This window comes from Physeter macrocephalus, chromosome 12 (genome assembly GCF_002837175.3).
Source record: "Physeter macrocephalus isolate SW-GA chromosome 12, ASM283717v5, whole genome shotgun sequence".
Classification (NCBI taxonomy): domain Eukaryota; kingdom Metazoa; phylum Chordata; class Mammalia; order Artiodactyla; family Physeteridae; genus Physeter; species Physeter macrocephalus.
The window spans coordinates 84,748,908-84,761,528 of NC_041225.1; the positions used below are offsets into that span (position 1 = coordinate 84,748,908).

At 40.4% G+C, this 12,621-nt stretch overlaps 2 protein-coding genes across 2 annotated transcripts in view; one reads left to right on the top strand and one right to left on the bottom strand.

Annotated features, from left to right (window-relative positions):
• C12H2orf42 (chromosome 12 C2orf42 homolog) overlaps nucleotides 1–12,621 on the bottom strand; it is a 36,999-nt gene that overhangs the window by 14,278 nt on the left and 10,100 nt on the right. The window contains exons 2-5 of the mRNA XM_055088852.1: nucleotides 12,322–12,529; nucleotides 3,857–4,135; nucleotides 2,069–2,903; nucleotides 1,248–1,358 (exon numbers count right to left, since the gene is read on the bottom strand). Coding sequence (XP_054944827.1) covers nucleotides 1,248–1,358; nucleotides 2,069–2,891 — 934 coding nt within the window. The 5' untranslated portion in view covers nucleotides 2,892–2,903; nucleotides 3,857–4,135; nucleotides 12,322–12,529. The remainder of the gene's footprint in view (nucleotides 1–1,247; nucleotides 1,359–2,068; nucleotides 2,904–3,856; nucleotides 4,136–12,321; nucleotides 12,530–12,621) is intronic.
• LOC102986472 (small ubiquitin-related modifier 1-like) lies at nucleotides 6,930–8,102 on the top strand. Its single transcript, XM_055089231.1, is given in 2 exon segments — nucleotides 6,930–7,248; nucleotides 7,251–8,102. Coding segments are annotated over 2 exon segments (294 nt in total). The 5' UTR covers nucleotides 6,930–7,049; the 3' UTR covers nucleotides 7,346–8,102.

The window sequence follows — 12,621 nt, forward strand, 5'->3', positions numbered from 1 at the left end:
CGCGCCCCGGTCTGGGAGGATCCCACATGCCACGGAGCGGCTGGGCCCGTGGGCCATGGCCGCTGAGCCTGCGCGTCCGGAGCCTGTCCTCCGCAACGGGAGAGGCCGCAGCAGAGGGAGGCCCGCATACCACACACACACACAAAAATACAGAAATAACCATGTCGCTTTGTTTCTCCATCTTTCTCCAACTTCCCAGCACCTGAATGCCTGTGCCTGACCATCTGACCCACCTGTAGCAATACTCCCTCTATGGGTAGGAACATTTTTTAAGGTTCTTAACAGATACTACAAATGATTAAAGCAACTTACACTACACTAGCCATGCTGAAGAACACTGATTTTACCTTTGCCTGTGGTCTCATCGCTTAAATATCTTTACTAATTTGGTATCCCAAAGTATCTTGTTTTAATTCTGCATTTATAAAATGTTTGCATTTCTCTCTTCACTAGTGCATTTGGAGTTTGGTCGTCAGGTGCGGACCGGTAATATTTTCCTTTTGTTTACAGCCTAGGTCTTTTTTTTAAAATTATTTTTTAAAAGATTTATTTATTTGGCTGCGCTGGGTCTTAGTTGTGGCATGTGGGATGTTCGTTGCCTCGTGTGGGATCTTTAGCTGTGGCATGCTAATTCTTAGTTGAGGCATATGGGATCTAGTTCCCTGACCAGGGATCCAACTCAGGGCCCCTGCATTGGGAGCATGGAGCCTTAGCCACTGTACCACCAGGGAAGTCCCTAGAGTCTAGGTCTTTTAACACTTACCGACTAGGACACTTCAGCATTTTCATACTGATTTATATGAGTCTTTAACTGACACTGATATATTTGAATTTAAAAAGAAAAAAAATACATATATGGTGCCACCTGCTGAAGATGCAGATAACAAACTATATTGCTAAATTATCATGGAAAATATAATTAACCATTGTCACAAATTTAAAAAAATACATCTATTGATGAAAATTTCATAACACTGTCCTAAGGCAGAGTAAGGTGTAAGACTAGTCTGATTGATTAAGGGATGAGCAAACGAAAAGTGGAGTTTGGTCAGATCTTATACTTGGCCAGTAGAACCGACTCTTAGCTTCACTTGAGAGAGAATCATCAAGGGAGAGTAAAACTTTTTTCAGGAAACAACAACAACATTATTTCTTATACTTGCTGAGATTCAGTGAAACACATAAAACACAGTAAAACCACCTCTAAAGGTAACACCACCAAACAAACAAACCAAACAGCTTCTCACCAGATACTTCCTCCTTTTTCCTCTTCTTTGGCTTAGAGGCAGTAGATTCACAAGCTGATACTGTTGATTCTGAATGGCAACCTAGCTGGGGCACAATAACCTCCTTTAGACCTAAAATATAACAAATTTCTGAATTATTAATACTACCCAAGAGTAAGTATGGGTCCCTATCTAGAGAAAATTAATTTCTAAAAATCCAAATCCCCAAAACAAATTATAGAGTGACCGTCTGCTTTAAAATCAGTTCCTTTAAAGAACTCTCCCAAACATATGTTTTTGTTCATAGACCATTAATATGATAAAAGGCTCTACAGAAAAATGTAAAACTAAAAAGTTGGGAGTTGCTGCCAACTAAAGATGGTTCAGAAATGAAAATAAAAAGCATCTACAAGATAAAAATGTTAAAAACATAAGATGTAGAAACATCTAAAGATCTTTTGAGCAAGGTACTAGTTTTCCCCATCTTCAAAGAAAAGAAACAAGCCAGCAAGACAAAATAAAAGGGATTTTGTTTGTTTTTTCTTTGTTTTTACTAACATAGGGCATCTGTGGAGTAAAAAAATCAAAGCAAAGCTAACTTTGCTAGATTCATTGTTTCAATGAAAATGCACAAGTAGTCTCTTGATCATGAATTTCAACTAACCAACCAACCAAACTTTATGCAAGTATGCTCACTGGGATTAAAAGAAGGAATGCTTTTCATCTGATTTATCTAGCAACTGCTTCTGAAGGTTGCTAGGACAATCTCCAAACGCCATCAGTGGGACACTTTCATTGCCATTTTAGAAAACCAGAGTAACTGTGTCAACGACACCACCTACCGCTGGAGTCAAAATTTAGGAAGTCTGAGAATTCCTGAGCCAATGTCTCGTCACTGGCAAAGGCACAGACGCAAGCAAAGAAATGAATGCATCTCTGGACCGCCTCATCCTTGGAGGCATTCGACTTCTGTGATTTCAGAGTCTGGCAGGAGCAGAAGAAACGGCGCTCGGGCAAGCTTTTGGCACTGATTTTCTGCACAAACGATGTATGCAAATACCCCAAACTATGCTTCTGGCTTGCCTTGCATTTTACCACCAAAATGTTTTTAGTAATCCTCTGTACAAGGGGACCTGTGGGTTCCGTGGCCAACTGCCAGATGGTTTGCTTGGTTTCTGGGGAGGCCTGCACTGCATTCAGGACCGAGCTCTTTAGCGTCAGAGGGGTGGCCTCTGCCTGGCAGTTCACGGCCAGCTTGATGTGCTGGCACTGGTTTTCCACAACACCCTGGGCGGCAGCTTTCAAGCATGCGGGGACATAACACCGTCCAGAGCTCAGCTGAGTGATGATTGTCCCATCCACCGTCTGGATGGTCGTCTCTGAAACACCTAGCTCCACAAAGCATCGGTAATCAGGGCCCCGGTCTCTTTGCCGCACCGAGTAGACTTGCAGATCAGAGCCTGTTATGATTTTGACAGCTTCAACACTAGGCTGCTTCCGTGCGCCATACCGGAATATGGTTCCACATGTCTTGTTCTTACAGCTCAGTCCCCGGGTTCCATTGTATGTGCCACAGCGGGGACACTTCCTGATTCCCCTCAATGTGGCCTTCCCCAAATCAGATAAGAAAGCTGGGACTTTTGTCCTTAGAGAGTTTGGTTCCATTTTTCACAGGTCCTAGAAAAGGCAATAAGCCCATCAGCATGAGTATACATGCACACACACACACGAAGTTAAAATCACTTATGATATTTATTTTTTATCTTTTATTTTCACACACACGAAGTTAAAATCACTTATGATATTTATTTTTTATTTTTTATTTTTTTAACATCTTTATTGGAGTATAACTGTTTTACAATGGTGTGTTAGTTTCTGCCTTACAACAAAGTGAATCAGTTATACGTATACATATCACTTATGATATTTAGTATACAAAGTAAAATGTAAGAAGCTATCCACTATTTTCAAATTGTACCCTCAAAGAGAACATCCACTTAAACCCTCAAGCAAAATAAAAGTGGGAGGAGATATGGGGATATATGTATATGTATAGCTGATACACTTTGTTATAAAGCAGAAACTAGCACACCATTGTAAAGCAATTATACTCCAATAAAGATGTTTAAAAAAAAAAAGTGGAGGAAACTTTGCCTTTCACATTTCACATCTCTCTCTCTCTCTCTCTACATATATATATATATAATTTTTTTTTTTTGTCCGCATCTCATGGCATGCGGAACTTTCCTGACCAGGGATCGAACTTGTGCTGCCCCTGCAGTGGAAGCACGGAGTCTTAACCACTGGACCACCAGGGATGCCCTCTCTCTATATTTTTAAAGTCCTAATGTAATAACTGAAGCATTTTTCTAGATTCAATCCTGTTCTATACAACAACCTAGATTAGTTAACCTACATCTTTTTTTTTTTTTTTTTTGGCCACGCCACGTGTCTTGTGGGGATCCTCAGCGGTGAAAGCGCAGAGTCCTAACCACTGGACCACCAGGGAATTCCCTAGTTAGCCTAATCTTTACATGCACACAGATGTTTGACTTGAGCAAAGACTGGAGAATGGGAAAGATGAGTTCTTTCCCTTCCACCATTCCCCACAAAACCCAGCCCAATCCTACCTCTATCAGTTGCCCGAGCATCCAGGAAAAAGTGTAACCTGAATTCATAAGACCTAAAAGATGTTTCATTAGTTTGTGATGATCATGTAGGACAGACGAAGACATAATCATGTGCATAGTAAATGACACTGCTTAACTCAAAGTCTTCTGAAGTTTGAGCTCTGTGGTGTAACAAGGCAGACATTCTGCCTTCTCCTTCTCAACCAGCCAATGGCAAAGCTCATGTCCAATGTTCCACAGTCAAAGATTCTCACTGCCCTGAGTGGAGACCTTGGAGAACTATAAGTAAAACAGGAAAAAAAAGTTATACAAAGAATGATTCTTTGCTCCTAGAAAAGGAATCTAAGTCTTTCACAAATACTTGAGAAATATTTGATAGAAATTGTTATAGTTGCTTTATACTTTGAATCGCAAGAAGGTAAAACAGTGTTAATGTCATCACACAGGGAGTTGTCAAGAACACCTGGAGCCATATGGTATATAATTGGTTGAACACGCATCCTTCCTAATAGTAATGCACTGCATTTTTAGAGTACTTTATGCTCTTCAAAGTGATTTCACATTCATTATTTCATTTGAACCTCACCATATTAGTATCTGATTTGAGCCAAACAACAACTGCTCTTCAGATGAAAATCAAAAAGTTAAGTAACTTGCCCGAGGCCACCCAGCCAAATCACCAATGTGGTTTCTACTAACCCAGTGTCTGCTAAAAAGAGTGTGAATCTGTTTTTGACTTCCCCCAATACTACGAAAATTTTCAAACATATAAAAAATTGAATTATACAGTCAACCTTCATATACCCACCCACTAGATTCTACAATTAACATTTTACTATATTTGCTTTATTACATACCTATCCATCCCTTTCTCCATCTATCAATCCCTTCCATATTTTAATGCCTTTCAAAGTAAGTTACAGGTATCAGATCGGCATGCACATTATTAACTAAAGTTTAATATTTTTAATGCTTTTTAGAAAGGTAAATCTGCTTGTGATTTTGAAGTAGGGTGTTAGCTTTGCTTTTCCTCCTTGACCCCAAAGAATGGTCTTTTTTTTTTTTTTCCGCTGCGTTGGGTCTTCGTTGCTGCACGCGAGCTTTCTCTAGTTGCGGAGAGTGGGGGCTACTCTTTGTTGTGGTGCTCGGGCTTCGCATTGCGGTGGCTTCTCTCGTTGCGGAGCATGGGCTCTAGGCGTGTGGGCTTCAGTAGTTGCAGCACGCAGAGTGCAGGGTCAATAGTTGGGCTCGGGCTTCGCATTGCGGTGGCTTCTCTCGTTGCGGAGCATGGGCTCTAGGCGTGTGGGCTTCAGTAGTTGCAGCACGCGGGCTCAGCAGCGGTGGTGCACGGGCTTAGTTGCTACGCGGCATGTGGGATCTTCCCGGACCCGGGCTCGAACTATCTATCTATGTATCTATCTATTTATTTATGGCTGCGTTGGGTCTTCGTTGCTGCACACGGGCTTTCTCTAGTTGTGGCGAGTGGGGGCTACTCTCCGTTGCGGTGTTCTTTCTTTTTTTTAAAGTTACATTTATGTATTTATTTTTGGCTGCGTTGGGTCTTCTTTGCTGTGCACGGGCTTTCCCTAGTTGCAGCGAGCGGGGGCTACTCGCCGTTGAGGTGTGCGGGTTTCTCATTGCGGTGTTGTGGAGCACGGGCTCTAGGCGCGTGGGCTCGTGGCTTGCAGGCTCCAGAGTGCAGGCTCAGTAGGTGTGGCACATGGTCTTAGTTGCTCCGCAGTATGTGGGATCTTCCTGGACCAGGGATCAAACCCTTGTCCCCTGCATTGGCAGGCAGATTCTTAACCACAGCGCCACCAGGCAAGTCCCAAGAATGGTCTTGATAAAAGACTTTCCCTTCACATCTTCTATAGTCCACTGATTAACAAACTGGAAAGTACAAATAAAAAAAGCCTAAGAGGTTTCCCTGGTGGCGCAGTGGTTGAGAGTCTGTAGCTCTACAGCCGAATAGTATGGGGCTGAAAACCCAGCACTACAGGGAGTGTTCGTGGGGTAGCTCTTCCAGCACCAGTCCCGGTCCGGGAAGATCCCTCCCCGCGTACCGCAAAAAAAAAAAAAAAAAAAAAAAAAAAAAAAAAGCCTAAGAATGCCCACCTTCTCACTGGCTATGAACTAATCCCCCAACTGTAGTATCTGCTGAGTGAATAAAGCTTTGTGAAATATGATTTACAGCAGGGCTCTCCACCTTAGCACTACAGACGTGTAGGGCTGGGTAACTCTTTGTTGCAGGAGGCTATCCTATGCATCACAGGATGTTTAGTAGCATCCCGGGTCTCCACCACCAGATGCCAGTAGCAGTCAACACACTTTCCCCAAGTTGTAAAAAAACAAAAATGTCTCCAGATATTGCTAAATGTCCTCCTGGGGGCAAAATCACCTGTTAAAAACCACTGACCTAGAGACATTAGCCTGTTTACACAGCATTTCCTTCTTAGGTCAATAAACTTCTTTGATAGGTACTGTCATTCAGCCAAACATGGGTTCTTAGGAGAAAATGTTGTTCCAAAGTCAATTATCTCTGTGACCAAGACTTTTAAGTTCTGAGCTTCAGATTGTTTTATATATAAATCAATTTTTTAAAAACCTTTTTTATTTTTAATATTTATTTATTTTGGCCAAGTCGGGTCTTTGTTGTGGTACCAGGGGATCTTCGTTGTGGCATGTGGGATCTTTCGTTGCGGCGCACGAGCTTCTCTCTCGTTATGGTGTTTTCTCTTTTCAAGTTGTGGCGCGGGCTCCAGAGTGCACGGGCTCTGTAGTTTGTGGCACAGCAGGCTCTCTAGTTGAGGCATGAGAGCTCAGTAGTTGTGGCGCGTGGGCTTAGTTGCCCTGTGGCATGTGGGATATTAGTTCACCGACCAGGGATCGAAGCCACGTCCCCTGCATTGTAAGGCAGATTCTTTACCACTGGACCACAAGGGAAGTCCCATATAATTCAGTTTTAAAATTACACTGATGATGACGTCATATTATCATTAAAGTGTAAAAACTGAACAACCTTGCTCATTAAGGGAGGAATTATTTGCCAGTTATAGTTTATTTTGTAAATAAATCATGTAGAGCCGCGGTGTTGTGCTGTGGGGAAGGGAGACGGATTTGTAAATCCCGGAGCGAGGTTCTGCCTACCCGAGGCCGCTGCTGTGCGGAGACCCCAGGGGAAACCACTATCACCATGTCTGACCAAGAGGCAAAACCTTCAACTGAGGACTTGGGGGATAAGAAGGAAGGAGAATATATTAAACTCAAAGTCATCGTACAGGATAGCAGTGAGATTCACTTCAAAGTGAAAATGACAACACATCTCAAGAAACTCAAAGAATCATACTGTCAAAGACAGGGAGTTCCCATGAATTCACTCAGGTTTCTCTTTGAATTGCTGATAATCACACTCCAAAAGAACTGGGAATGGAGGAAGAAGATATGATTGAAGTTTATCAGGAACTAACAGGGGGTCGTTCAACGATTTAGATATTTTAATTTTTTTTCTTTTCCCTTAATCCTTTTTTATTTTAAAAAATAGTTCTTTTGTAATGCGGTGTTCAAAACAGAATTGAAAACTGGCACCCCATCTCTTTAGAACATCTGGTAATTTGAATTCTAGTGCCCATTATTCATTATTGTTTGTTTTCATTGTGCTGATTTTTGGTGATCAAACCTCAGCCCCATTCATATCGCCCTCTCCTTTTTAAAAATTACGTGTGTGCACAGAGAGGCCGCCTTTTCCAGGACTGTGCATTTACAGGCTTGTGATAAATAAGATTGACTAATGCAAGTGTTCATAACGACTTTCCAGTTGGCTCTGAAGTTCTAGCATGTGATTGCTTCACTCCTGGACTGAGACTTTCAGTGGGAGATGGAAGTTTTTCAGAGAACTAAACTGTGGAAAAATGACCTTTCCTTAACTTGAAGCTACTTTTAAAATCTGAGGGTCTGGACCCAAAGAAGAGGAATAGCAGGTTGGAGTCAAGGTGACAGAGGTGGTGAAAATAATGACTAACTCCAAAGATGGCTTCACTGAAGAGAAAGCATTTTAAGATGAAAGAAAAATCTTGTCAGAAGATCCCAGAAAACTTCTAATTTTCATTAGCAGTTAAAGTTATTCATGCAGAAGTGTATACAGCAGAACGCTGCTCTTTTTGACTTTATTTGTACTTTTTGGCCTGGGATATGGGTTTTAAATGGACATTGTCTGTACCAGCTTCATTAAAATAAACAAAATATTTGTAAAAAAAAAAACAAAAAAATAAATCATGTAAACCTATGATCTTTTCAAAAATGCAAATTGAAAAAAATGTTAAAAGACAAGAGTCATCTTACAAAATAACAGTGCAAAAGCAAACTAAAAAGCTAAAGACCCTTTTATGCCCCACTATTATCACTACCACTATCCCTACGTGCCCCCCCAAATCCTCACTTTTCAAGAGTAAATACAGTTAACAAGCTGCCATATATCCATCAGATTATTTTCTTTATAAATAAATAAATACATATATGTATGGATGTGGGTTTTTGTTTTTAGAAAAATTGAATTATATTATACTCATTGTTCTGAAGTTTGCCTTCTTAACGTTTTTTCCAGATTTCTTCCCATGTCAGCCCAAATGGCTTTAACACCATCTTTAGTTGCTGAACAGTAATCTGTAGTGTGAACAGACCATAGTTGAACCAGCTCTACCAGTGGGTTTTTAGTTCCATACAATGCTGCAATGAACATCCTAAACATTGACCTCAGTACATAGATGCAAATATTTCAGTAGAAAAGATTCTGAACATTGTTTTTAGTTTTCTTAATTTATTGGGTACAGAATACGATTTTATTGGGAGAAAAAAGTTCTACTTCTAAAAATATTATCATCATTAAATATATCTTTTTCATCCTATCTCACTTTCTATACCCAAATACATTCCAGGCAGATAAAATATTCAAATACAAAAGATGGAACTGCTAACACAGTAGAACAACAAAAGGAGAGAATTTTTTTCTTAAAATATTTTTTAAGGATATCAAATTGAGGATGGCCTAAATGACACAAAACCCAGAATCCAGAAAATATTAAATATTTAATCAAGAAATGATTGATTTTTTCCTATTTATTTCAGTGGTTTTTTTTTAAAAACTTCTTTATTGAGGTATATTTTACATACAGTAAAATTCACCCATTTTAAGTGTACAATAATATTTATAAAATTTATAGAGTTAGGTATCCATCACTACAATTAAGTTTTAGAACACTTCCATCACCCCAGAAAGATCCCTCTTGCCTTCTGGAGTCAATCGCCATGCCCACCCTTAGGCAATCACTAATCTACTTTCTGTCGCTATAGATTTACCTTTTCTGGACACTTCATATAGATGGAATCATACGATATGTGGTCTTTTATGTCTGCCTTCTTTCATTCAACATGATGTTTTCAAGGTGTGACCACATTGTAGCATATATCAGTACTGCATTCCTTTATATTGCTGAACAGTATTCCATTGTATGGTTATATCATTTTGTTTATCCATTTACCACCTTATAGATACTTGGATTGTTTCCACTTCAGGGCTATCACGAACACTGTTGAGAACATTAACATGCAAGTCTTTGTGTAAACAAATGTCTTCATTTCTCTTGGGTAGATACCTAGAATTAGAATTACTGGGTGGTACGGTAAGTTTAGGTACAAGTTTTTAAGAAACTGCCAAACTGTTTTCCAAAGTGACTGTGCCATTATACATTTGCACCAGCAACATATGAGGGTTCCTTTCTCCATTTCCTGGCCAACATGTGTTACTGTCTCCTTGATTATATCCATTTGATTATAGTGGGTGTGAAGTGGTATCTTACTTGGTTTTTATTGCATTTCCCTAATGAATAATGATGTTGGCAAAATTTCATGTGCTTACTTAGCCATATGTCTATCTCTTTGGGGAAATAACTATTCAAACATTTGGCCCATTTAAAAATTATGACTCATTATATTTGATTACATAAAAATGAAATTTTTCTTTATGGAAAAAAGCACCTTAAACTAAGTCTCAAGATGAAAACAAACTAAGCAACAAAAGCAGTGCAAGACTTGTATGATGAAAACTACAAACCATAATTGAAAGAAATTAAAGACCTAAAAAATGGAAAGACATCTTTTCATGTTCATGAACCAGAAGACTTGATATTGTTAAGAGGCACTATTCCTCAAATTGATCTACAGATACAATGTAATGTATCCCTATCAAAATCCCAGATACCTTTTTTTGCAGAAATTGACAAGATGATTCTAAAATTCATAGAGAAATGCAAGGGACCTGGAAGAACCAGAACAATCTTGAGAAAGAACAAAGTAGAAGGACTTACACTTCCTGATTTCAAAATTTACTACAAAGCAAATTAAGACAATGTGGACAGAGAAGGACAAATACTGTATTACATCACTTATATGTAGAACCTAAAAAAGCCAAACTCAAAGAAGCAGAATAGAATGGTAGTTGCCAGGGGACTAGGGGATTGGAGAAATGGGGAGATGTTAGTGAAAGAGTACAAACTTTTCCAGTTATAAGATGAATAAGTTCTGGGGATCTAATAAACAGCATAGTTATTATAGTTAGCAATACTGCATTATATACTTGAAAGTTGCTAAGAGTAGATCTTAAATGTTCTTAACACAAACAAGAAATGGTAATTATGTGATGTGATGGAGGTGTTAGCTAATGCTATGGTGGTAATCATTTTGCAATATAAGTGTATCACACTTTAAACTTACACAATGATATACATCAATTACATCTCAAAAAAGCTGGAGGAAAAAAAGACAATGTGACTTAGACATACAGATATACAAAACAGTGAAAGAGAATTGAGAAATCAAAAGTGAAACCTCAAAAAAAAACACCAAAAAGTGAACCCTCACATTTATGGTCAATTGATGTTCAACAAGGATGCCAAGATCATTTAATGGGAAAATAACAGTCCTATCAACAAATGGTGCTGGAACAACTGAATAGCCACCTACAAAAAAATGAAGTTGGACCCCTGCCTCACACTGTATATAAAAATTAACAAAGTGGATCATAGACATCCATGTAAGAGCTAAAACTCTTAGGAAGAAACACAGGCAAAAATCTTCGTGACTGGGACTTCCTTGGTGATCCAGTGGGGAGGACTCCACGCTCCCAATGTGGGTGGCCCGGGTTCAATCCCCGGTTGGGGAACTAGATCCTGCATGCATGCCACAACTAAAAACAGTGCCACAACTAAAGGATCCTGCATGCCACAATGAAGACCCCACATGCTGCACCTGACACCCAGCGCAGCCAAAATAAATAAACAAATAAATAAATATTTTTAAAAAATATAAATAAATAAACAAATGAACCTCGAGACCTTGGATTATGCAATGGTTTCTTAGATATAACACCAAAAGCATAAGTGACAAAAGAAAAAAAATAGAAAAATTGGTCTTCATCAAAATTAAAAACATTAGTGCTTCAAAGGACACATCAAGAAAGTGAAAACATAGGGACTTCCCTGGTGGCACCATGGTTAAGAATCTGCCTGCCAATGCAGAGGACATGGGTTTGATCCCTGGTCTGGGAAGATCCCACATGCTGTGAAGCAACTAATCCTGTGCACCACAACTACTGAGCACAAGCGCCACAACTACTGAAGCCCGCACACTCTAGGGCCCACATGCCACAACTACCGAGCCTACGTACTGCAACTACTGGAGCCTGCGCACCTACAGCCTATGCTCCAAAACAAGAGAAGCCTCCGCAATGAGAAGCCTGTGCATTGCAACAAAGAGTAGCCCCCGCTCACCACAACTAAAGAAAGCCCGCACACAGTAATGAAGACCTAATGCAACCAAAAAATAAATAAAATTAAAAAAAAAAAGAAACTGAAAAGATAACCTACAGAATGGGAGAAAATATTTGCAAGTCATATATATGATAAGGGACTTATAAGTTAACAATAAAAAGACAAATAACCCAATTTAAAAATGGGCCAATGAGACTCCCCCTTGCAAGAACACCAGATTCACAACTAACTGCTGAACAATCATCGAAAGGAAGACACTGGAACTCACCAAAAAAGATACCCCACATCCAAAGACAAAGGAGAAGCCACAATGAGACGGTAGGAGGGGCACAATCACAATAAAATCAAATCCCGTAACTGCTGGGGGGTGACTCACAAACTGGAGAACGCTTATACCACAGAAGTCCACCAAGTGGAGTGAAGGTTCTCAGCCCCACGTCAGGGTTCCCAACCAGGGGGTCTGGCAACAGGAGGAGGAACTCCTAGAGAATCAGACTTTTGAAGGCTAATGGGATTTGACTGCAGGACTTTGACAGGACTGGGGGAAACAGAGACTCCAGTCTTGGAGGGCACGCACAAAGTAGTGTGAACATCAGGACCCAGGGGAAGGAACAGTGACCCCATAGGAGACTGAACCAGACCTACCTGCTAGTGTTGGAGGGTCTCCTGCTGAGGTGGAAGGTGGCTGTGGCTCACCGTGAGGACAAGGACACTGGCAGCAGAAGTTCTGGGAAGTACTCCTTGGCGTGAGCCCTCCCAGAGTCCGCCATTAGCCCCATCAAAGAGCCTGGGTAGGCTCCAGTGTTGGGTCACCTCAGGCCAAACAACCAACAGGGAGGGAACCCAGCCCCACCTATTAGCAGACAAGCAGATTAAAGTTTTACTGAGCTCTGTCCACCAGAGCAACACCCAGCTCTACCCACCACCAGTCCCTCCCATCAGGAA